General features: G+C 36.6%; 1 protein-coding gene across 1 annotated transcript in view; it reads left to right on the top strand.

The window, feature by feature from the left end:
* Positions 1-25339, top strand: part of LOC111872928 (rho GTPase-activating protein 100F) — a 150393-nt gene that overhangs the window by 60778 nt on the left and 64276 nt on the right. Inside the window, exons 2-4 of the mRNA XM_033754888.1 lie at positions 18730-18861; positions 22885-23067; positions 24431-24710. Coding sequence (XP_033610779.1) covers positions 18730-18861; positions 22885-23067; positions 24431-24710 — 595 coding nt within the window. The remainder of the gene's footprint in view (positions 1-18729; positions 18862-22884; positions 23068-24430; positions 24711-25339) is intronic.

The following is a 25339-nucleotide window of genomic DNA, read 5'->3' as shown; positions in this document are numbered from 1 at the left end:
TTGCAATCAATATGTTTCGCTACTTCGTGCGTACTATACACTACGGCAGGAGCTATAGTACCCGGGGGGGGGGGGGCACAGGTGTAATCTGCTCATGACTGAATGTTCCGACAAATGTATTTAGCTAAGCCAGTTTGTCTTATCCTCTTCATGTGGCGGTACATTAAAACAATGTTCACTATCGCACAGCATACTGAATCACGTGTTGCTGTAGAGATTTGTATTCGTATTAATCCATGTTCATATTATTCCTCATGCTTCTTTATGGGTTTCAGTTAAATTACACAATCTTTGCAATATGCATTTCTGTTCGCAAAGAAAAGTTTAAAACAAATTAACAATATTTTAGAACTATAAAAATTACGAAAATAAGAGAATAATTACTAAAATTAAATGTTTTTGTTTTTAAAAACATCGGTGCAGGAACAACGTACCAACATCGAACCAATTTACAGGTAGAACACACCGAACATATATACACCCAGACAAAACACATGTCATATTTTGTGATCATATAACGACATATATCGTGAAATATGTACACCTAATATACCACACACTAACAACTTGTACGCGTACATCACAGAAACTTGTCCCTGGGCTCCACGACCGGGCTTACTGCGTAGAAAGCTTCTAACAACAAAGATCTACAAATGACATAACATTCCCAATTCTGCCCTGTAGCATTGAATCTTGGAATGAAGTTGGTATACATGTTTTTTTATTGTTAGTGGTGTGGGATTAAGTCCCTTGTACTGCGGCCACTTCTGACGTATTGTACCAGCCCCAGATGATAGGTGAGGGTGATTGTGGAGCAACTGGTGGAATGAAGATTGGCAGGGGAAACCGAAGTATTCGGAGAAAACCTGCCCCAGCGCCACTTTGTTCACCACAAATCCCACTTAACCAGACCCGGGCCGCCGCGGTGGGAAGCCAGCGACTAATCGCTTGAGCTATGGCGCGGCCCCTGGTATACACATTTCCTAACCTCCCATACTAAAGAGTTTTAAATATTTTAAAAACATTTTTAAGTATTTTTAATACTTTTAATGTTTCAAAAATATATTCACTTATATCACTTAATATATCTTGAAATATGGTATATATTTCATTCTTTATATTTTATCTTTTACCTTATTTTGTATCTCCTACTTTAATTGTAACATTAACTTGAGGCTTCATTTAATATCATGCAGACTTATTCTAATGGAACATTTCCGTGTGAATGATATTAGGTCGTCTTTGGGAACCATTTAAACCGTTCTCAAGGTTGATGCAAAACACTGACTTCCCAATTACACGCCCTTTGATAAACGTTAGTCCGTGGTTTCGTCAGCGTTATTCATTTACAGACTTTGTGTTTTCAGTTCTTTTTTAATTAAATTATATTCCAGTCCTACATCTTTTCCTGTAACGTCGCATTAATGAAATATAATGTAATGCCTGATAAAAAAATGTAATTTAGTTGATGAATTAGCATGGTGAGCTTCTGTATGCATTGTCATATGATTGAATCCTCTTATAATCGGTGATATTTCTGTTGTTGGCAAGTGTAAATATGTAGCTTACAAATTACGTGTATTATTACGATCACTATTATTATAATCATCATTATCATCGCGATCATCATTTGCTTTGTAGGAAGAACTGATTACTTATTCACAGAAAGCAAATTAAATTAATTGGATACAATCTCAAACATTCACACCATTTCAATGTTCATATTTTGATGATTTATAACCCATATCGGTGTGTAAATTTTAGTTCATGGTCGGTCTCCATTTAAAATCTCATTTTTCTAGCTCCAGTATTTAATTGGGTATCGATGTCAAACAGAGAGCTAAACGAAAACTTTCGAACGACTGTCATTTTGTTCTCTTCCATTTCACAAAGAGATTATTTCAATACAAATTGAACATTTTCAATGGTGTCTTTTTGAACATCATATCAGAGTTTTGTATGACGAGTCGAAAAGATTCTTCCACCTCGCAAGCCCGCATATACACAATTTTTTTTACTGATTGTACGATATTAAATAACACAAAGTTCGGCGATCTCCAGTCGTAATAAATTTCGTAACAGCAGGTCAGTTATTTGAAATTATTGAATACGCACACATAAAGGATTTTAGTCTCCTAACTCCAATTACTATTCCCATTAGGGATAGAAAGACCACTTCTGTGGTCTAGAGGTCAGCATTCCTGGCTACAGTTCCAGTGGTCCGGGTTCGATTCCCGGCACTACCAGACTTTCTGAGAAGTAGTGGGTCTGGAAAGGGGTGCACTCAGCCTCGTGATGGTAATTGAGGAGCTATTTCAAAGAAATAGCGGTTCCGGTCTAGAAAACCTAGCTTAACGACCGTGTGGATTCGTTGCGCTGACCACTCGACACCTCTATCCGCAATAGTTGGCACTAAACTTCGCCGGCAAGCGGCGGTCGCTCGGTAGGCATAGTTCGCTTGCGGACTAAAGTCACGGAATTTGTGTGTTTTTTTTTTGTTTATTAGGTGTAGAAAACAGGTTACTACAATATCCGATAAGTGTAATGTTACTTATAAACAATTTTCCCTTATTACGGCTCCTTCGGAACTCTAGAAGCGAGCTGAGTGTGTGTTCATCTGTGCTGTAATTTAGCTACAAACATAAATTTAGCGCTTTTCGTTAGGTCAGTATGAATATAGTGCCACTTTCCGTGCACGGCAGAACGAAGTTGGCCGTTGTACTTCAGCTTCATTGGTCCTGGTGCATGAAGTTGTGTGTGCAGTTAACCTTGGAAAATGTACTTGATACAAAACTTAACCTTGAAACATGGCGACTGGGCGAGGTATTTTGAACTGAGGTCGAGATTCCACTCACTGTAATTGAACTCAGAAATATTTTCGGGGGCATTTTACGAAGGCAGTTATTAATAGAAGAAGCAGTTTTAAAACACACACATTCTAATAATTCGAAGCCTTAGAATGCCAACAGGAAGTGACTTACTAGGCCCATTTACTTTTACACCTTTTCCATTATCCCAGGAGGTATAACGTTTTGTCTCTGTATAATTTGGACTCACATATTGAACTGCAAACTTAGCCCTAGACAAATGCCCCACTGGAACCGTTCTTGGTCGGACAGGATATGAAAAAATATAAATGTAAAATTGTCCCTGTGCTTAACTAATGAAACACTACGCTCTTAAGTCATAAGGAAGAATGGATGTATAGAGCCACATTTTCTTGGCCTCGACACTAGCTGGAGATGAGTGGTCACTATCAAGCCCCGGCCGCTTTAGCCCGGGGAAAGAACACCCGGTACCCGGTACCCATTGGATAGGAGGTTGGGTGGACACCAGAGTCGGTCTGGAAGAGTTGGAGAAGGCAAAATCCTTGACCCTACTTGGACTCGAACTCCGAACTCTCAGTCGTCCATCCCGTAACCAGTCACTATACCGACTATGCTATCCCGGCTCCCGTCAGAAAGATATATGCATATACATTTTAATGAGATACGTTATCGGATATCACGTATTTGGGATATTGAAGAATAGACTGGAAGATATGCTTCTGGACCTTAAGCGAAAAGGGTGCTAGGCTCTAAACTGGATGTGAATGGATCCAAATGCGAGTCTTTAGCTTATCTTTTGGATGCCTTAGCTAGCAGTAAAGCATTTGGTTTCTCTCCTTCCTTCCAATTTGTATGCCATCTCTACAGAAATCGGGACTGATAACTCTATAGCAGAGTGATCTTTTAACCTCAATCGAATTTCCACTGATAGAGTACCAGACACAACAGACAAACCTCTCAAAGGGAACACCTGGTGGGAAGGTCGTTATATTTTAGTTCCCCGATGAATTCAATTTTCATTTCGAACCTACATGTGTTTATCGCCTACCTCATGCAAATCGCACAAGGAGTGCTTAGAACCTTAGTACGTGATACATAATACAAATTGACTTTTATTTGGAACATTTATTCTGTATGGTGTGTATTAAAGAACTACAAACAAACAAACTCCGTGATTTTAGTCCGCAAGCGAACTATACCGACCGAGCGACCGCCGCTTGTCGGTGAAGTTTAGTGTTAACTTTTGCGGATAGTGTGTGTCACGTGGTCAGCGCAACAAATTCCCACGGCCGTTAATTATTAAAGAACTACAGCGAAAAATAATTTGAATGCTTATAATACTGGATGTTTGATATGATTAATTTACACAATATTGGCATGCGTATTGAGTGATTATAGACGGGATTTGGATCGATAATTGGATTTATTGAACACTCTAATACACAACTCGCCGGTCACGGTAGCCCAGCGGTCTAAGGCATGTACTGTCTTCGCCCGCTTGGAAACCGGGATCGTGGGTTCCATCCCACTCAGGGCATGGATGTTTAGTTTGTGTGTGTGCGTTTTTCTGTGTTGTGTACAAGTAGAGGCCTTGCGAGAAGCTGATCACCCGCCCAAGGAGTCCTACCGAATGAGTAAGATCTAGAAAAACCGAAGTGAACGGAGACGTTCATGGAGGTAGGCCTAGGCCCACTGGGGCTGTAGTGTGAAGGGGAAAAAAAGTAGGCAACTCGTGACTAAATTTTACAAATCACTGTCACCCAAAAGCAAGTGTTCCCAGTCTGTTACAGCTTCCAATAGCCGTTGCTTGGTAGGTGTTTCAAACGGCAGACGTTCCCCTTCCCGAACTATCCCCGTGCCTCAGTTACCAGCTTCAAACAGCAACAGCTCTCAACGACTGAACCGCAGCAGTCCTCTACGAGGACGTAACTAACTCACTCTCACCAACCGACCCTTCACTAACTTCTCACTAACCTTTCCTGCTTATAACATTTTGGAACGGACCGCGTAGAAAACACCGCTTCTCGTTATTGTTGTATCCTCTTGTTACCGTGGAACCGTTGCGTTCGTATCCGTTGGCGGAGCCGCTGCCTACCAACAACTGTTTTATAGTCGCTTATTTCACTGTCGTTTCCCAACAACGGGTTCACATGCCACATTATATTTTATCAGTAATATCAGTCTAGGAACCGCAGCAAATAATTTTCACTGTTAATTGATATGAAAAATTGCAAGGAACGCATTTGTTTCACATCTAGCCCCGGCAATGGAATGTTACATTCAACGGATACATCTTCGAAAAGGGTCATCATACCCAAAATGTTTGCTGAGGCGAACCTTTAAAAAATCATGATAATCACTTGCATGATTTTCGATTTTATTACGACTCTGTTTTCGAAACCTAGATCATTATCCAAATGCGTGCCGTCTTATACGTTGTCCCTCATACATGCCCAATATTTGTATATGCGGCAACTTCTCTAACAGAATTGTAATGCATGTAGTATAAATAGATTTATGCAGGCGCGATATTTATTTTCTAAATTTTACAGGCTCAACAGCGTCCGCAGCTGTACACTCATGGATCAAAGTTTGGTATAAACGCCTTTTATTAAACCCAGTGTACAATTAAATAATTTACGCTCTTTGAGACATCTTTTTAATCCATAGTATATTCAAAAACTCAAATTATAGCACAGTATATTATTTAACTTAGTGCCCTCAATTAATTGATATTTAATCGTAACCTTCATGTATATCCGTTTAATGAATATATTAGTAGAAACTCGCTCAAGGTTATTTCACAATTTTATACGTTAGAAAGGTAGTCTCCTAAACAAGGTGACACCATGTTGTAAAATAAAGTAAATGTTAAACTGTTTTTATGACATTCAGTTTTCATATAGAAATTTACGGCGATGAGTTAAATAGATGAAACTGAAGCATCAAGATTGGTGAAGGGCATAAAAAGAGTGTAATACTTCACATACTTTACAGCTTGGTGTCATTTCGCGTATGGGACTAGCTTTTAAATAGATTTAAGTCTTATGTACAATACTGTGAAATAACGTTGAACAAGTTTTTTCTAATACTATATTCATTAAACGGATCTCCCTGGAAATTACATTTAAATGTTGAAACATGCTCTAACAGCAACTAAGTTAAATGAATAATAATTTTTGTTATAAGTTGACTACCTTCTGATCAGCTTCTAAATAAAGAATTAAATACAGTTAAAATATGTTGACTGTGGAATTATTTTACTAAAATTTTCAAGACTGTACAGGAAAGAATAAATATGGGGTTAAAATTCATGATAGAATGGGTAATATATGGGCCGTAACAAAAAATTAAGGAGGACAGAGAGAGATGGACAGACGCAGAAGAATACTCAGACACAAACGGACACACAGACAGACTGACAGCAAGGTGATCTGTTAAAAGTAAAGTAAAGCTCTCCCTATAACAGACTATGGAGGTCCATAAATTTGTGAGCTCCTACATTTTCCGGACAGTCGGCTCACAGATGGTGGTGAGGTTGTCAGCCTCACGCACCGGCCACCCTTTACCCCCAGGAATATTCCTTGTACTCATTTCTGTAAGCGGCTGAGTCAACCCCAGGGCCATAATGCGCCTGAAAGGATTACGTCAATTGAAAAATCCAATGACCACTTCGGGAATCAATACGTCGACCTTTCGGATTGTAGCATAGTGTCTCAATCAACTACGCTACCGCGTACCCCGCTAATAAAACAGAGTAGATTAAATAAATTGTGTACCTCTGTACCACGAAGGAATGCCACGTTAGATGCGTTATGGAGATCAATCCTGTGGCGGCACCCGCAGAAACTAAATTCATGTTTGGTATCTATCTTAACAACGCTGTATCGACTGTATAGATTATTTATCGTCGAGTAAGAGGGTAGGATGATGAACTCAGAAATCGATACCGAATTTTAGAAGGAAACCCTGAAGACATTATTGAAATGGATCTAAAATAAATAAGGCTTGAGGAAATGAACTGGATTCATCTGGCTTAGGACAAAGCTTGCGGCTGACTGTTCTAAATAGGCTACGGTAATTAACTTTGTGCCGGTCACGGTAGACGAGCGGTCTAATTCATTTACTGTTTTCGGTCGCTTGGAAACCGGGATCGTGGGTTCGAATCCCACTCGAGGCATGGATGTTTAGTTTGTGTGTGTGCGTTTTTCTGTGTTCTCCGAGTACTTCGGTTTCCCCTGCCAATCTTCATTCCACAATTGCTCCACAATCACCCTCACTTATCATCTGGGGCTGGTACAATAGGCCAGAAGTGGCCGCAGTACAAGGGACAGTCCCACCCCACTAGCAATAAAAAAATAGTTGGTTTGTTAGTTAATTAGTTGGTGTGATACTTTATGCGATACATATTAAAATTTCTTCCTTGATTTCATATACACGTACTTAGATGTCTATACTGCTCAGTTTTTTATAGAAATGAAAAAATGTCTCATATCACACTCAGTATAACGAGATAGTTTGTTGCATTTTACTTATCAATCACTGAAAGCTCAAGGAATTTATCTTCTTGCATATCGTACATGCAAAATTTCTTCTGCTTAGCCAAGAGGATGCTGAAACCACCTCTTCTGCGACAATGGCCTTTTATATAACATTTCTATAAAATAAATCACCGAGTAAAATAAGTTTTTCCTGCCTTGTATGATCAACCGAAATTGATCAGTATGCAAGTACGACCAGTTTTAAAATATGAATAGACGAGCTAGTTTCATTGTAAGCCATTATTTCTTTAATATTAATATAATTATTCAGCTCTTCATGCAAGATTTTCATGAAATGAATAAAATGAAACCGTTTTGAACAAGTCAGTCCTTAGCTTTATTATATACACTACTCAACTGATTTCGACTAACCTAGTTATTGATATTCCACCTATCCTACTAAATATATTCTGCATAATTTAGTGACTCTCATAGAAGCTGCAAAGAAACAGTGATCTTAATTATTATTTGTTCATCAGATTACTTTCATCATTAGACCCACATATTGCAAATATTTTAGAGTATGTGTCCTGTAGTAACGCCCAGTTTAACATAATGTAGAATATAACAACATTTTCTATACTCTTTATGTAATGAAATTGTCCAATAAGTTTACTTAACATAATAAGACATGAGTTACTGTTTCGTAGCTACTAGTAAAAAAACGGTAAAGCCGCCCCTGTAACAGGCTGTGAAGGCCCATGGGGTTGTGACACGTCGAGGCTCCCACATTTTCTAGACAATAGGCTCATATGTGACGATGAGGTTGGTAGCCTTACGCTCCGGCCACACTATATCCCCGGGAAGATCTCTGGTACTCATTTCTGTTAAAGGATGAGTCGAGCTATGGATATAGTGCTGCTGGAATGCATTTATTTACTTATGAAATAAAATACGGCATCATTCTATGTAGCATTTGCCTGACAAAAGTACAGTGTACTCACATCGTAGCATTCATAAATCTACTTGGACATCCCCTGACGGAAAGACTCACAATAAAATTGACCATAGGAGACGGTATTCAACTGTACTTGATGTCCGAGCGTTCATGGCAGCAGATTGTGATACTGACCACTGTTTGGTGGTAGCAAAAGTCAGGGAGACATTGGCAATGAGTAAAAACACAACGCACAAAATTCTTAGTAAGAGATCCAATCACAAGAAATTAAAGGAAGTAGAGGATAAAGAGTAGTATCGTGTTGAAATCTCAAACACATTCGCAGCTTTGGAAAACTTAGACGCTTAGCGGATATAACAGGGCATGGGGAACTACGCAGGGAGAATATAAACATTTTAGCCAAAGAGACTTTAGGTTGTTATGAATTGAAGAAGCATAAGCCATGGTTCGATGAAGGATGCTCAGAATTATTAGATCAAAGGAAACAAGCCAAATTGCTGTGGATGCAAGATCCAAGCGAAATAAATGGAGATAATCTGAACAATATAAGACGTGAAACCAGCAGGCATTTCAGGAATAAAAAGAGGGAATATCTGAAAGACAAAATTAATGAGCTTGCAACGAACAGTAAGAACAAGAACATTAGAGAACTGTATAGAGGAATAAATGAATGTTAAAGGAGTTACCAACCTAGAAGTTGCTTAGTGAAGGATGAGAATGGTGATCTGCTTCCAGACTCCCACAACATTTCGAATGGGTGGAAGAACTATCTCTCACTTATTGAATGTACATAGGGTCAGTGATGCTAGGCAGACAGAAATATATACAGCTGAGCCGTTAGTACCTGATCCTAGTCCTTTTGAGGCTGAAATTGCTGTTGCAAAGTTGAAACGGTATAAATCGCCAGGTAGTGATCAGACTCCTGCAGAACTGAGTCAAGCTGGAGGTGAAATGCATGTATTACTGTCTGGGATCTATAAACTCATTAACACTATTTGGCATAAGGAAGAATTGTCTAATCAGTAGAAGGAATCTACTATTGTACCAGTTTGGCCGCGCCATAGCTCAAGCGGTTAGTCGCTGTCTTCCCACCGAACCCTGGTTCGAACCCGGATCTGGTCAAGTGGGATTTATGGTGGGCAAAGTGGCGCTGGGTCGGGTTTTCTCCGAGTACTTCGATTTCCCCTGCCAATCTTTATTCCACCAAATTCTCCATCATCATAGTCACCCGGGGCAGGCTGTAATAGGCCAATCAGTGGCCGCCGTGCCGAGTGGACCTAGTTGGACTTCACCCCCCACTATACGAATTTAATCATACCAGTTTACAAGAAGAGCGATAGAACTGACTGCAGTAATTAACGTGGAATATCACTGCTGTGAACTTTATACAAAATTTTATCCATTATCCTTCTCTCAAGATGAAGCCCGTATATAGATGAAATTATTGGGGATCATCAGTGTGGGTTTCGACGTAACAAGTCAACTACTGATCAGATCTTTTGCATTCGTCAGATACTGCAGAAAATTGAGAGTACAATAAGAGATCACATCAGCTATTCGTAGACTTCAAGAAAGCCTATGATTCAGTTAGGATGGAAGCATTGTATAATATTGTCCTAGAGTTTACGGTACCCATAAAACAAGTTACGCTGATTAAAATGTGTTTACATCAAAACTAATAGTAATGTCCATATAGTTAAACATCTGTCTGATAAATTTCCTATCTAAAATGGTCTAAAACAAGATGTTTTGTCAACACTGCTTTTGAACTTTGCTTTAGAATATGCCATTACGAAGGTCCAGGAAAACCAATGGGACTGAAATTAAGTGGGACACATCAGCTGCTTGTCTGTGCTGATGATGTAAATCAACTGGGAGATAACATACATACCATAAAGAAAAACACAGGAACTCTGACGCTAGTAAGGAGGTTGGTCTAGAAGTAAACGCAGAGAAAGCTAAGTATATGTTGCTGTCTCGTCACCAGAATGCAGGGCAAAATCATAATATAAAGATAGCTGACAGATAGTTTGAAAATGCTGTATAGTTGAAATATTTGGAAACGATAGTAACTAAACAAAATTTTATTTATGAGAAAATTAAGAAGAGGTGGAATTCCTATTCAATCCACAAAATTTTGTCTTCTCCTCTGCTGTCTAGAAACATAAAAATTGCAATATATAACAAGCGGACATGGGAACCAAGGGTTTGAATCTTGCGCGAGTCCAGGATATTTGTGTGTACATCGTATTTTCTTCATTATCGCCAATCATCTTCCTCTCCTCTGTATTATCCTCATTTAGAGGATTCTGATTTACTGACCTGGTCCCGTAAATGTGAAAATTTCATTGAAATCAAGAACACTGAGAAGTAATTAGCTAGCATAAGTAATTTCAGATAATGCCGAAAAAAGAGGCTGTTTCTCTAGGCTGCCTATTGTCCTGTGTCATGCATTTAGCTACCAGAGTTCTGAAATACTTCATAACAATATAAGCCTAATAGCTTATATGCTAGCCTCTACTCGTGAATTGCCTGTTCGATTCTTGATTATGTATGGATTTTGCAACCCTTCATAACGCTATGCCTAACCTCCCCAACCCAAAGTTTAGTTTGTTTAGACAAATTCCGTGTGGTTTGCAAACATAAACGGTATGCAAGAGATTCCAGGAACCAATGCCACCTTCATTTATTTAACTTTGCAGTTCATTTCTGCGTGTGTTAATCGGTTCAGTGCGTTCTCTATGCATAATTACGTGTATGTTGATTCTGAGTTAAGGTAGACGCAGGGCATTGTGGTTCCTGGAAATATATTTCAAAAGAGGAAAATAAATAGCGCTGGCAGAATACTTAGCCATAAGGTAATAACTGAACAGATCTGATAGTTGTGTCCAACATTTCTTGTCTAATACATTTTCTCGGCAAATTTTATCGATATCGAGAGAGTTATAAAAAGGACATTTGCATACATATTCAGAGTGGAATAGTTAGCAGTCAACAATGATTGCCAACATACTTGAAGATTACCGAAGCCTCTTATTCCCGATACCATTTATAACTGATAGGTCTGACTGAACAACGTTTCTTTTTTGAGGATTTAGCAGTAGTTTTGCCTGTAAATGCATGTACGTAAAAAAAAAACTCCTTGACCTGTTGTCCGCAGTTGAACTATACCGACCGAGCGACTTCCGCTTGTAGGCGAAGTTAGTGTCAACTTTAGGGGATAGAGGGTGCCTCGTGGTCAGCGCAACGGATGCCCACGGCCGTTAATTTCGGTTTTCTAGACCGGAGCCGCTATTTCCTTGAAATAGCAAATGTATTGTGGTCTAAGAGAGAGATGTTGGGAACATTAATTTCGTATATATGGCCCAATGTCTCTTCTTGAACATATCTACATTTCAGCAAGAATTAAAGATAAAAAAAAACAGCAGATTTATCCTTGTGCTTAATTAATTATGCACCACGCCATAAAGACGTATTCTTAACCTGGACACTAGATAGAGACGAGTGGTCAGCTTCATGCCGCTTTACCTATGGTACTCATTGGTTAGAATTCCAGGTGGGCCTCAGGGGCGGTCTGGACGCTGTGGAGAGAAGAGAAATATCTTGTCCCTGCTGGGAATCGAACCACCTTCCAGTCCGTAGCCCGTCACTATACTGACTGAGCTATTCCTTGTAGTAGTTAAAACCTAAAAGGTCTGAGCCTTCATAAATCATAAATAATCATGGCGCCTTCAAGTGTGTTGAACATATGGGATAAGGAGACAACTGAAATCCACATGTACCACATAATTGCAGTTGGATATTATGATGTACAAGAGTCGACAGTTCTATCCACTTACTTAGTCTTAGTAGACCATGAAGAAGGAAGCGCCGATAAGAATAGCAAAAAATAAAAGATGTAAAAAATGGGATGGTTATATTGAATAGTTGGTGTTTCAAGAAATATTGGTTATACACTATTTGGCAACTGGGGAGTTATATCCGGTGCCCATGTAATTGTTTCTATGTAACGTTTGGATTGGTGAGATGCGGTATGTAGGCAAGCAGGGGGAGGAACAATTGATTTGTTTTCATCCAATTTGCTCTACTCTTGTTGCTTTGTTTAGACTCAGGTGGAATGGACATTTGCGAATGAATCATTATTGGACATTGGCTCACAGCTTTCACTTGGCTACTAAATACAGGTTCAGTTAAAACCTGCAAAAGGTTGTAATGTGAGAAAATTCATACATACATTTAGATTTTTCTTTCCATTTTTCCACTCAGTTTGTAGTAGTTTCTTACCTAGGGCGAACACAAGCCTACATGCTTCCAAAAGAGAAGAAATTCCATGTCCACACAAAGTTAAGAACAGATCAGCTTTGCAAAATATGGCAATTATTAACACAAAACTTCTACACACTGCATTGGAAAATGTCATTTCCCTTGTGGTTCTTAAAACCGTTCTCTTTACAGTGTTCTATAACATTTTCAGATTACTTCTAATTAGTGGTCAGGACATGAGCGAATGTTTAATTAATTAAGCTCCACACCATTAATTAATGTGGTAGAATTGAGATATAGCTGTATCCATTTTTGAGGTGAGTGGTCAGCTTCACGCACTGAAAGCTCTACTCCTGAGAAGCGTCCTATTGAAAAGGAGACCAAGTAAGCGCCCAGAGCTAGTCTGCACATAATGGAGAAATGAATATCTTTTGCCTCTGGCAGAAATCAAACTCTGATTTCTCAGCCATCCAGCCCATAGCTTAGTCACCATACTGACTGAGCTATTGATGTGAACAAACTATCAACAAAAATTAATTTGCATTTAACATGTAATATTTGTGAAATATGCCATCCCTAAAATCGTGTCGCCACAGGAGGTCACTTGGTTCATTTGTGCTGTAGCATCTCTTGTTTTAGTGCTGCATGTTGTTTTTGGGGCAGCAGTGAAATATTGGCCACCAGAAGCCCTCTACTGAAGATTGATATGGAAATGAACTGGTCCCTTCAGCTGTCCGTCAACCAACTGTTCATGAGCATTTGAAAATTACTGCAGCTTTCATGAAGCAGGTCGTGGTATTGTTACTTTACATTACATTATATTACATTGCATTGCATTCCATGGATCGGAAGTTAGTAAAAATGACTGTAGGATGTAGAATATGTCATATAAATACAAAACACATGTACAGACCCAGTGGAGTTCTCACACAAGAGAAATCAAGATTACACAGTGACTACACACAAGGCTATTTAAAGATACATAAGTTATTTTATAGATATTAGGTATTCATCAACAGAGTAGAATGAATGTGTATTTAAGTATCATTTTAGTGCTATTTTAAACTGTGCCTTTCCATAAACTGTGTCTTTTCATTCATAAGACCTTTGAGATCAGATGGCAGGTTATTAAAAATGTTGATCCCAGCATAATATGGGCTTTTCTGAAAGCATGAGAGGTTAGCAATGGGTTTATGAAAACAGTGTTTGTGTTTTATGTTAACACTGTGTACATCTGCATTCGTCTGAAAATGTACTTTGTTATATGTAATGAAGTTTATTAATGAATATTATATTCACAAGGCAAAGTTAAGGTCTGTAGTCTCTTAAATCGCTCTCTACAGGGAATTACGGGATTTGACATGCATCATGATTCTAACAATTTTCTTTTGCAATGTAAATACCTTTTTACTGTCAGATGAATTACCCCAGAAAATTTTCCATACTTCATTAAAGAGTGAAACTAAACAAAATAGATTGATTTGAGAGTGTCTATGTTACTAATATGTAACATGAATCTAACTGCATAACATGCTCTACTTAACTTTGGAATCAACTGATTGCTATGTTTTTTCCATTTTAAATGATTATCAATTTGCAAGCCAAGGAATTTTGTGTTTACTCCCTCTTCTATATATTTATCATTATATCCTATTTCTATATGTATAATATAAACTCTGTCGTAAATGTAACACTTTATTCTAGTTCTTGTCCCCCTTCTTTCACACTACATGTTTCAGCCGTAATCGGGCATCATCAGGTGTATTTCACTTCACGTAGCTGCCACACTGCACTCAATAGTAACATTTAAATTCCAGATTTCCAATTGTTCATTTTCTGTCGTCAATCAGCACCTGATATTCCAAAACCCCCCTTGTCGATTTTGTCAATTCATACGTCGATTGTTTTAAAATTTAAAATTTTCATTTAGCGGTAATATTTAAAATTTAAATTTAGATTTAAAAACCAAAATCACAGAGATACTTGCTCTATGTTTATATGTGCTGCAGTGGCTACCTCTTGCTTTCAGCACAGCTCACGTGTTATTTTATGCAGGTTCTCTGTGTGTGTGCCACTGCTTTTCTTTAAGATGTTTGCTGTGTGACAGCTACGTGAAGTGAAATACAACTGATGAGAGAAATGACTCATCATTTCTAATGGAAAGGGTATCAAGCTGTTGAAATTCTTTAATACTGAAGAATTTATTTCACTGACAGATCAAGCCCATGTTGCAGAGTATTCCGTGATCAGATTATCACCTTCATCTTGCAAACGTCACATTTACTTATCCTATCCTGAGATAACTGTATCCATTTCACAACTTCATGTTTAATTTCTTCAAGATCTATTTTAACATTATTCTGCAATCTCTGCCTACACATTACAACAGGCCTCTTCTTCATTATTCTCTAACCTAAATTTCATATACATGTTTGCCAGGTGTATGTTACATGCACTGCCCACTTCATCTCCCGTGATTAATCAAGATGAAAATTTTAGGCAAACAATACAGGCTGGGAAGCTCCTCACTGGCTATTTTTTTCTGATCTACTTCCACTTCACTCATTAAGAAGGTTATTTAACAACACACACCAGTATAGAGACTACATAGCATTAGTCTTCCTCTTCATGTACCCATCTTGTGTGCTGTCTTACTTAGCTAAGAATCATTTTCATTTCATGGCATTCAGTGGATTGAATATGCTAAGGAACAGACTGGAATATTTCTGGTATTCAAGTTTCATTTATGATTAGATATTTCTGAAGGCATCACAAAATGCAAAGAAGCGTGCACCCTCAAACTGGACAGTGGTTTCGTTTCAGCACTCAATAGCACAGTAATAACTGTTTGTACTTTATGTTACACTGCATTACATTCCATGGATCCAGAGTTAGTCAAAATGGCTGTAGGATGTGGACTATGCCATGTAAATACAAAAACATATGTACAGTAGAACTGAAGTTTTCACACAAGAATATAAAAAAAAAAAAAAAAAAAAAAAAAAAAAAAAAAAAAAAAAAAAAAAAACACACAGTGGTACCACATGAGGCTAATCAAAAATATATAGACATCAATACCGTCAACTTATGCTATTTACTCGTATATAATGTTTACTTGGATGACTCACTTTTTAGACAATAGGTATTCATCAAGAGAGTAGAATGAGCGTGCGTTTAAGTATTGTTTCGGTGCTATTTTAAATCATGCATTTTCATCATAAGACTTTTGAGATCAGATGGCAGATTATTGAAAATTTTGATCCCAGTAGAGTATATTCTTATCTGAAAGCATGTGATGTTAGCAGCTGGTTTAAGGAGATAGTGCTTCTGTCTTGCATTAACACCGTGTACATCTGCAGTGGTCTAAAAATGTTAATCTTTATAATGAAGTTTATTAATGAAGATATAGTCATGTGTAGAGGGTGTGCATGACTTATAGATGGGTTTAGAATTGGATGATTGGGTTTATTGACACCTTATGTATTCAGCTTGGGACTGCAGGTAATGCAGCACTATTGCTGATATACACACTTTACAGTTTAACGTTATACACACACTAAGGTTTTCAGCCTTCACTAGTGTTATCCTGGTAACAGATTTATAACAGTCTCACTGTTGCTGCAGCACACATGAAGACTTCTTTGCACAGTATTGAAGAGTTAAGACTTCTAATCTCTTAAATAGATCTCTACAAGAATTACAGAATTTTGACACCCATCATGTGTCTAATAATTTTCTCTTTCAATGTAAATACCTTATCGCTGTCAGATGAATTACCCCAGAAAATTATTTCATACTTCATTAAAGAGTGAAGGTAAGCAAAATAAATTGATTTGAGAGTGTCAGTGTTGCTGACATGCAATATACTGGTAGATCTAACCACATAACATGCTCCACTTAACTTTGGAACCAACTGATCGAGATGGTTTTTCCAGTGTAAATAATGATGATGATGATGATGATGATTATTATTTATTTCATCCATAGCTGTAGAGAATTGCAATTGGACATGTCAAATAATAACAACTTCACATCAAAAATAACTTAACTCAAAAATTCAATTCATAAGCCAAGGAATTTTGTGTTTACTGTCTCTTGTATATATTTATCATTATGTCCAATGTTTAATGGATATTGTGGCGAGTTTTTGTTATAAATTTTATTACATTTGTTTTATCTAGATTCGGGGATGGCTTGTTTGGAAAAAAAAAAACAAAACATTTGCTCATTTGAGAGAGAAATTTATTTGATGGTATGCAGAAATCATCTAAATTTTTACTAGAAATTAAGACACTAGTGTCATCAGCAAATATTATGGGTATTGATGAGGTCTTTAGTGTAGGAGGGTGGTCATCTATATGGATTAGGAAAAGCAAAGGCTCTGAAATTAACCCCTGGAGAATTCCATGCTTTATTGTTCCCCAATTGATTAAGCACTTTGGGTTAAATTTGATGATTTTATTTCAATCATTTGTTTTCTATTTGTTATGTAGGATCTGAACCAACTTCCTGTTACTCCTTGAATGTAAAGAAAAATGAAAGTAATTTAGTTAATAAAATTTCGTGATTTACATGGAAAAAAAAAAGCTTCTGTCAAATCACAGAATACTCCACCACAAGCATTTGTTAATTAGAAGATTTTAATACACTGCCTGTTAGTTTAAAGGTTGCATTTTCAGTGGATATTCCTTTCTTGAAGCCAAACTATTCTGGGACTAGTATGTTATTAGTTTGCAAATAATGGCTTAACCTATTGTGCATAATTCTCTCAGATACTTCAGAGAAATCAGTAATGAAATTGACATATTAATTTTGTCCCATTTTTTTGTACAGTGGTTTTACTACTGAAATCTTAAGATTATCAGGAAATGTCCTGGTGAATAGTGAGTGATTACAAATGTGAGTTAATGGGTGACTGATTAAGGATGCACAAACCTTTAAAACTTTACTTATTCTTCAATCATAACCTGATGAGTTTTTTGTTTTGAGGGAATGTATTATGTTTTTTATCTCAGTTTTAGTGGTTGGAATGGTTTCCATACCAGGGACTTTTCTAGGAAATGCCTCTTTTGAAAATGAAATGACGTCACCTCTCACTTCCTGATGCAAGTTTAGATTTTCAGTAATTGTCAGAAAAAAGTACTGAAGGCTTCAGAAATTATGTCTTGGTCATTTACTTCTTCATCATGTATAAGAAGAGATGGTGTCTGTTCAGTCACGTGTAATTTTCCTGTATGATGTTTTATTATATTCCAGGTTGTTTTTATCTGATTATATGATTTTGCCATAAGCCTATAGTAATACTGTGTTTTAGCTTCTTGTATAACTCTGCTTAGAATTTTGCAATAAGCTCTCATGTGTGGATTATTACTGCTCCTGCTATATGTATGTATGTGTGTGTACATATGTATATAGAATCTGTTTTATGTTTGCAAGATATTTTTATTCCTTGTGTAATCCATTTGTTTTTTATTCTACCTGCAGTTATTTTCTGAATAGGAAGACTAACTTCAAAGATATTTATAAAAATATAAAAAAATTATAGTTTGTACCCCTATCTTTGAAAGCAGGTTCACACATTTAATCACCTAATAGATGATGAAATTGAGCAATGGCTTTATTAATTATTTTTCTGGTTCCCTGTTTCAAGGGTATTAAATTTACTTTTGTACTGAACACTTCAATCAAAATCGTTTTTTGATGAACTTCAGTACAAAATCAATAATACATGAAACATTCCAGTAATTTACAGTTTAGATTCAATAAACACAATACACACATATACAAATAAACTAGAATATTATATTGCAACAATACAGAATAATTTTTACAAAAACAAACACAGTAATATCACAATTTTGGTGTCTGTAATTGTAATATCCAGTAATTCAACTTTTTAGCCATGGGATGCATTTATGAAGGTTTCTGCTTCACAGTAAACAAAAGTTACTGACATAAAAACTTATTTAACTAATCATTTTTATAGTTACAACATAACTTCTAAATCATAGCTTACTTAAACCTGTAAGTTTGCAAGTAATAATTACAGATTGAATTTAATCTAAATAACTGCATTTGAATATACTATAACTGTTTTTTTTACATAATGGATATTTGTTGTTGCACTTGTTACAAAAATGAGAGTTGTATTTTTGCTAACAGTCCTCTGCTCACCACTTCTTCATTGTCTTCCTTATAGGAGGGACGGGAGACGACGCCAGAGATGGCCACAAGCCCCCGGCGCCAGGTATCACAGGTTCCTGGTACAAGCTCTTCAGGTGTGAGGCCAAAGGAACCACCAGCTATGGTAGTGCAAGGAGACTTCCGGAAGGTATGTTGCTACTGCTGTGAACATTTAATTCCTTTATTTATGTTACAAAGCTCCATGAATTACTTGTTACTAATCTTGTCTGACACCACCTAGATTGAGGTTTTTTATAGTGTACATCAGTTATTCCTAGCAGTATATTTCTCTCCATCAACAAAACAATTCAGGTGAAAGTAATAACAAAGGTTATTTACACTAATGTTAATCATAATATGTTTCAACCCCTACTGGGTCACCATCAGGTGTACTCTGTGTACTTAGATGCTGAATTTTTGTTCAGTATGGATCCATATTTTTCTTCATATTTGACCATATGATTATGTGATTATTCCTTACTAGTGAACCTCTGGTTTGTTTACTTTTCAGCTTTAAGCCATACTGGTATAAAATTAAATTAAATTAAATTGAAGTTAATTGAAAATTAATTTAAAGTTAATTAAGAATAAAGTTAAAAGAATGTTAGTACTAAACCCCAGTGTGCATGGGTTCATATTAAATTGTCAATTTATGTATTTCTGAATAAATAATTCAAGATGGTTGTGAATGTTTATTTGACTATTGTAACAGTACACTGGCTATTCTTGTCTTTATTCTTCTTTCGTATTGTGGGTATGATGTAGCTGGGCGCCAGGTCATGATGTTATGGGTCTCTTGCACTGCACGTTCATGTGTACCACCTCTTTATTTATACCACATGGAGTGTAAGTTGAGATTGTGTTATCACGTTGTTTTATGTATGATATTGTCATGTGTAGGGTGGTACACATGATGAAAATGACGGGTTCTACTTTGGATGATTGGATTTATTAGCACATTGATTACAAGTTCTCTTAATCACACTTAAATACAGTCAGTACAGCTCTATCACTGATTTACACACTTTCCAGTTCACCATTGAACACACACTAGGATTCCCAGTCTTCACTAATCGTCTCCTGGCAGTGGATCTCAACACAGAAACTATAACAGTCTCAATGGATCACGCACTCCAAATATTACACATGAATAAAGTCTAATTACACTTACAATCTTCACAGATCTTCTTTGAATTTCCCATGTCTGTCCCCTACCAAGAACTCAGAACTGAATCATAGTGCCGTTTGCTTTCAAGATAACTCCTTTACACGGACCCCACAGAAAACCCAGCCTCTGTTGTTGAAACGTGTTTACTGAACCACTGCATAGCAACAGTTGTGGCAAGACCCCATAGAAAACAGTCTCTTTATTATTGAGGTTTGTTTACTGAGTCGCTGCTTAGTAACACTCTGGCCTTCCACGTTATATTGTGTAGTGCAACTCATGTCTCATTCTGTATTCAGTCATAGAGACTCTGTCAAGGCTATCTTACATTACTTATTTCTGTTGAAAGAAGGTAGAGTATCTTGCAGTAGGCTATGGCAACTTTCTCCCATTACCACCTAAAACCCTATAAGCAACCATCTTATCATGTCATTTTATGCTAAATAGTCTCCTCTGTTAATTCATACATCAAAATAACTGAATATCTTTTTACCATCCTGATGTGTATCTTGTATTAAAGGTATTTTTTTAATTGATTATAAAATTCAGTTCAGTTCAGTGACAAAAGATATGTATTTGAAGACCACCTGATGATGATCTCTGCAGTTTGAAACAGATAGTGTGATATGGTAAATAAAACCAAATTTTATCACTTTAATATCCGTTTTATAATCCATCAATTATTGCAGGCATGTCCAACGCATCGATCGCGGGACAATTTTTGGTCGATCTCATATGCCTATAAAGAAATTATACGTGAAAATCATGTAAATTCACTTGTAAATATGATTATATTCAGATTTTGAAGGGAAAATACGTATGTCATTCCTATTTTTCTGTACTTTCAATGTATGTTGCTTTTACAACAAACATCAAGTGTTGTGTTATTTTTACCAATATTTTTGCTTAAACAAAGGTACGACGATAGGAGGGCGTGGTAGATCTCTGGCAGTTTTGACACTAAAAAGTCGATCACAACCTGTTTGAAGTTGGACATGCCTGAACTATTGTGTTGACACCTCCTAAGAGTACCTTTAATAGAAGTGAATATGTTGCGCTTTATGAGAATTTATAAGATAATACAGAAACAAGAGATCTGGATGGGATGTGGGAGGAAATGTGATCAAGGGCTTTTTAAGGAGGTAAAAATTTCACTGCTGAATTTCAAAAGCTGAATCTTTACATTATAACCATTATATCTGATATGAAACAAAATACCAATACCAAAATCTAGGGTAAGTTAGTTTAAGGTCAATTTTGAAATTGTGGTTTGATTCTTTTAATGCATTCATAGTTACAAACTATCAAGTGGTTGGTAAGTTATAGCAAGGGGATATTGATAAAAAAATGACTGAATTGTATATTTTTTATACAATTTTTAAGAGTTCTTGGCATGTAGTGTTTGGCTGTTTTCGACTGACTTGTCCAATTTTGCCTGTGTAACAGTTATGGATGTTAAATAAACTATCAATTACCAATTATCATTGTAATTGAGCTGAATATAACTGTTAAATTTTATCAATCCAATCATACATCTTAATATCTCTGGTGTCAGATTACATATTTGCTGTAATTGAAGCATTGTTCTCAAACAATATGAGATGTTACTGAGCAACAATCTTTGCATGAAGTTATTTTTACAACAAACAACATTTATTACTTTACATAATATATTTCTATGTCATATTTTCAGTTGAAAGAAATATCAGTAATAATACAAAGAAAATTATAATAATGGACATGGTTTCAAAAATGTGGTTATCCCCTTTCCTTTAATTGATTTTAGTTGCTGTTGAGCTGAGAAGAGCAGAAATTCACAGTTGTCATTAATATAGGAGATACTGAGTCAGATCTTTCAGTTATTAAGAGAGTGATAATATATTGATGATATGTTTCCAGACATTTTCTCTTATTCGAATTCTAGAGTCTCGTTGCCTGATATTGTATGATATGTATCACATGGATTACTTCATTTACTTGGCTACTCTCTCCATTCCTAAATTACACTGTCACATCTTCTTCTGTGTTACAGGGGAGGAATAATAAATTATCCCCTCATTATGAATCGACTTAAAGAGATATCAATGTTTCATTAACCATATAACGGTAACAAAATTCCCAAGCATTAGTATATAGACCTTTTTTTTTGTAAAAATGTGGAAACATCATTAGGCACATGATAGGTCAGATGGTAATAAAGGCTGCTCAGTGCAAATCTTATTCAAATGAAAACCTCTGCTAAAATTTACTCTTCATATTTCATTTTGAGAAATGGCATTGCGGAACTGCATGCTTATGAATTATACAGTTTCAGTAAACTTGAGAGTTCAATAAGCAGCCAGGAAGATTTTGTATATTTAGCACAAAAGAGGGATGATTGTGTAGGTGGAGTAGAAAGACAAACATATATACAAATTTTGGTGGGAAACCTCTTCATAAATAACCACTTGGAAGGCCAGGAAGGAAATGGTACAATAACATTAAGGTAGATTTTCGGGAAATGGATTGTGAGGATGTTAAGGTAAAGGTCAAGTTGTCCTTGTGTTCGATTAATTAAGTTCTACCCCAAGAAGACATACTGGTGATTGAAGGTGTAGCAATAACATTTTTGACTTGTGAGGTTGAGAGATGGAAAACTGTATCACATTTGTGTTCAGTGTTAGAATTGAGACTCAGATTCTACTTCCTGACAGGTTGTTGTTGTACATTTTAAAATTACCTTCCAAATAAAATTTGAATGAGCAAAATCAATGGAATGTTACCATGCATTAACAAGATATGCAATTAAGCTATTTTAGACAATGTAATGGATAAAATAGAAGCTCTGAATAGAAAAATCTTCAATGAAAATATTTTCTGTCAACAGCAGCATGTAACTATGTAATTGCTCACTTAAATTCTAGCAATGGCATTCTTTCACTGTACACCTGGTAAATCTCTTGTCCACCACATAGAAGCTATGACAATGTTGCAGAGGTTTTTAACAATTTCATCTTGTTTATATAGGTGAGTGGGATCTCAACAGAGATCTTCCGACAGATTGAGACAGTTGAGAATGACCATGATGCAACCACAGCAGCAGCACTGGAAGCAGTGGAGAGGCGTGGAGAAATGGTGGTGCGTCTGCTGGATCCCAGGCACATGGGACGTGCTGCATCTGAAGCTGCCAAGCGCTTCCTTGCAATGCAGGTACAGCTTCATCCCTTGTTATGTGTCATTTCCCGAAAGGACAAAGTGTATGTAGCTATGTGGAAACATATAGGATATATTTTTAATCTACTATCCTTATTTACAAGGAGAGACCACTTAAGATATCATCATGTCTATATGACCGAACCTCTCCTTCACTTCACATACTTTTGTGAAACTGATGCAGACCTCATACCACTGGAGGCCACTGCATTTCTGTACATTCAATTTCCCACCATCAGTAATACCAAAAGGATANGCCACCACCACTGCCACCACCACCATTGCAAAGCAGCCCTTTTTGAACCATAAGTGTCCTTAGAATGTCCTACCAGATTTCATCTGGTTTTCACTTCTTAGGACTTTGCAACGATATTTTTTTTACAAAGCAAGGTTATCAGCCTTGCGTCCAGCCCCAAACCTGGAGGACCATGTCCCTGTATTTATGTTCCCCAGTAACAGGATGGCCCAGTCATTACTAACAGGCCCAGGGTCCCATTTTTATTACTTTCTACAACTTGCAGGACTACAAAGGAAAGTATACCAACCTGCCTCCACATGGTGCTCCACTTAATATAGAATTGTTCAGTGAAATGTTGTAAGACATCTTTAAAAATATGCATCTTTTGTTAAGTTTATGGAATGAACACAATATGACAGGCATACAAATGCTGTATTTTGTGTCTGACATTCAGAGTGTTATTATGAAGAATATAATGCATTTTTGCCATTCTATTCTATAATTGGGAAATATATTTGTATTTTTTATATCCAGAGTGTTTCATCAGAAGCACTTTCTCTCAGAGTCAATTGACTTGTGGTATACTTCACACCAATGGTCTGCCTTTCTTAATAAACTGAGTAGATCTGGTGTCAATAATGTATCCAACAAATATGCCATAATTTTCTGTTTATTAAGATGTAAGATTTTACTTGACTCTGATTACTCATGTCTTTAAATATTTTAAGAACTGTTACAAATATATTTGTTATAAATATTTAAAAAAAATTGTCATTTTATTTTAAGAGTATGCTGTGTAATTTTTGGTAAACATACAAATGATGATGTCAGTTTCAGAAAAGCTAAAAAGTATCTGGTATCAAGTGGTCTACTTATTGGTAAATGTGTGTATTAATAATGTGAGTTCTACTTGTTTGAATGAAATGTATATATCACTTAAAGTAGAATGATAGCTGACTTATAATGTTAGTGTTACAGCATTTTTATAAAAAGTAAATTTAATTTGAATATAAACTAATTCATGTGAATACCTTCACCAAACTTAGTGCAGAACCACTGATTCAGATGACTCGAGGTTGTATGTCAGAATGCTGAGGATTAAGTCACTTAATTTGACAATAGGATGCAAAGCACTTTGTGCATCTGGTGGAGATAGTGAAGAGACCAGGTCAGACTCTTGGTCTATACATCAGAGAAGGGAATGGACTTGACCGGTCAGATGGCGTGTTCATCTCGCGCATTGCTCTTGAGTCAGCTGTCTACAACAGTGGCTGTCTGAAGGTGGGGGATGAGATCCTGGCTGTCAACATGGTTGATGTGACAAGAATGAGCCTAGATGACGTGGTTATCATCATGTCTATACCAAGGCGATTGGTGCTCGTCACCAGGCAGAGGAAAGCTGGTATGGTGTAAAATGCATTTTAAGTAAAATAAGAGTTCTTTATAAAATAATTTATTCACTAAATACAGGTTTGTTAAATTTTACATGGGTTGATCTACCCTGAAGATGGAGGCGATACATTTTAGTTATTTAATACTTGACAAAGGAACGTTTCTGGGGCTTACACATGTAATACATATGTACACTAAGTAGTTTCTCTCTCCATTTTGGGTTTATTACTAATGTCTTGTACAGAGAGACAGGAACTTGCATGTGGGTTCCTTTAATCTTTTGTGGATTGGAAAAATGTTAGCAGCATTAGCTACACACATACATCTTCACCAGCAGCATCCTTATTGAACATTACAAAAATCAAAATATGCCAGTTCACAACATATGAAAGTAAACTGAGAAACAAGTACAGTCAACTCTCGATTATCTGGGATAATGGTGAGGATGGAAATCACGATTAATTGAAAACCTGGTTAAGACAAATTTTATTAAAAGTAGTACTGTAATACTGTACCTTCATAATACTATAGGCCTACCTGTATTTAAATTTATTCAACCTCATTTTATGTCATCTCATGGCCTATTTAATACTTTTTTTACATTACACTGAATTATGAATTACTTATTTCAATCACAGT

The sequence above is a fragment of the Cryptotermes secundus genome, unplaced genomic scaffold (assembly GCF_002891405.2).
Source record: "Cryptotermes secundus unplaced genomic scaffold, Csec_1.0 scaffold407, whole genome shotgun sequence".
NCBI classification, from domain to species: domain Eukaryota; kingdom Metazoa; phylum Arthropoda; class Insecta; order Blattodea; family Kalotermitidae; genus Cryptotermes; species Cryptotermes secundus.
This window is presented reverse-complemented; position numbering and strand designations above follow the sequence as displayed.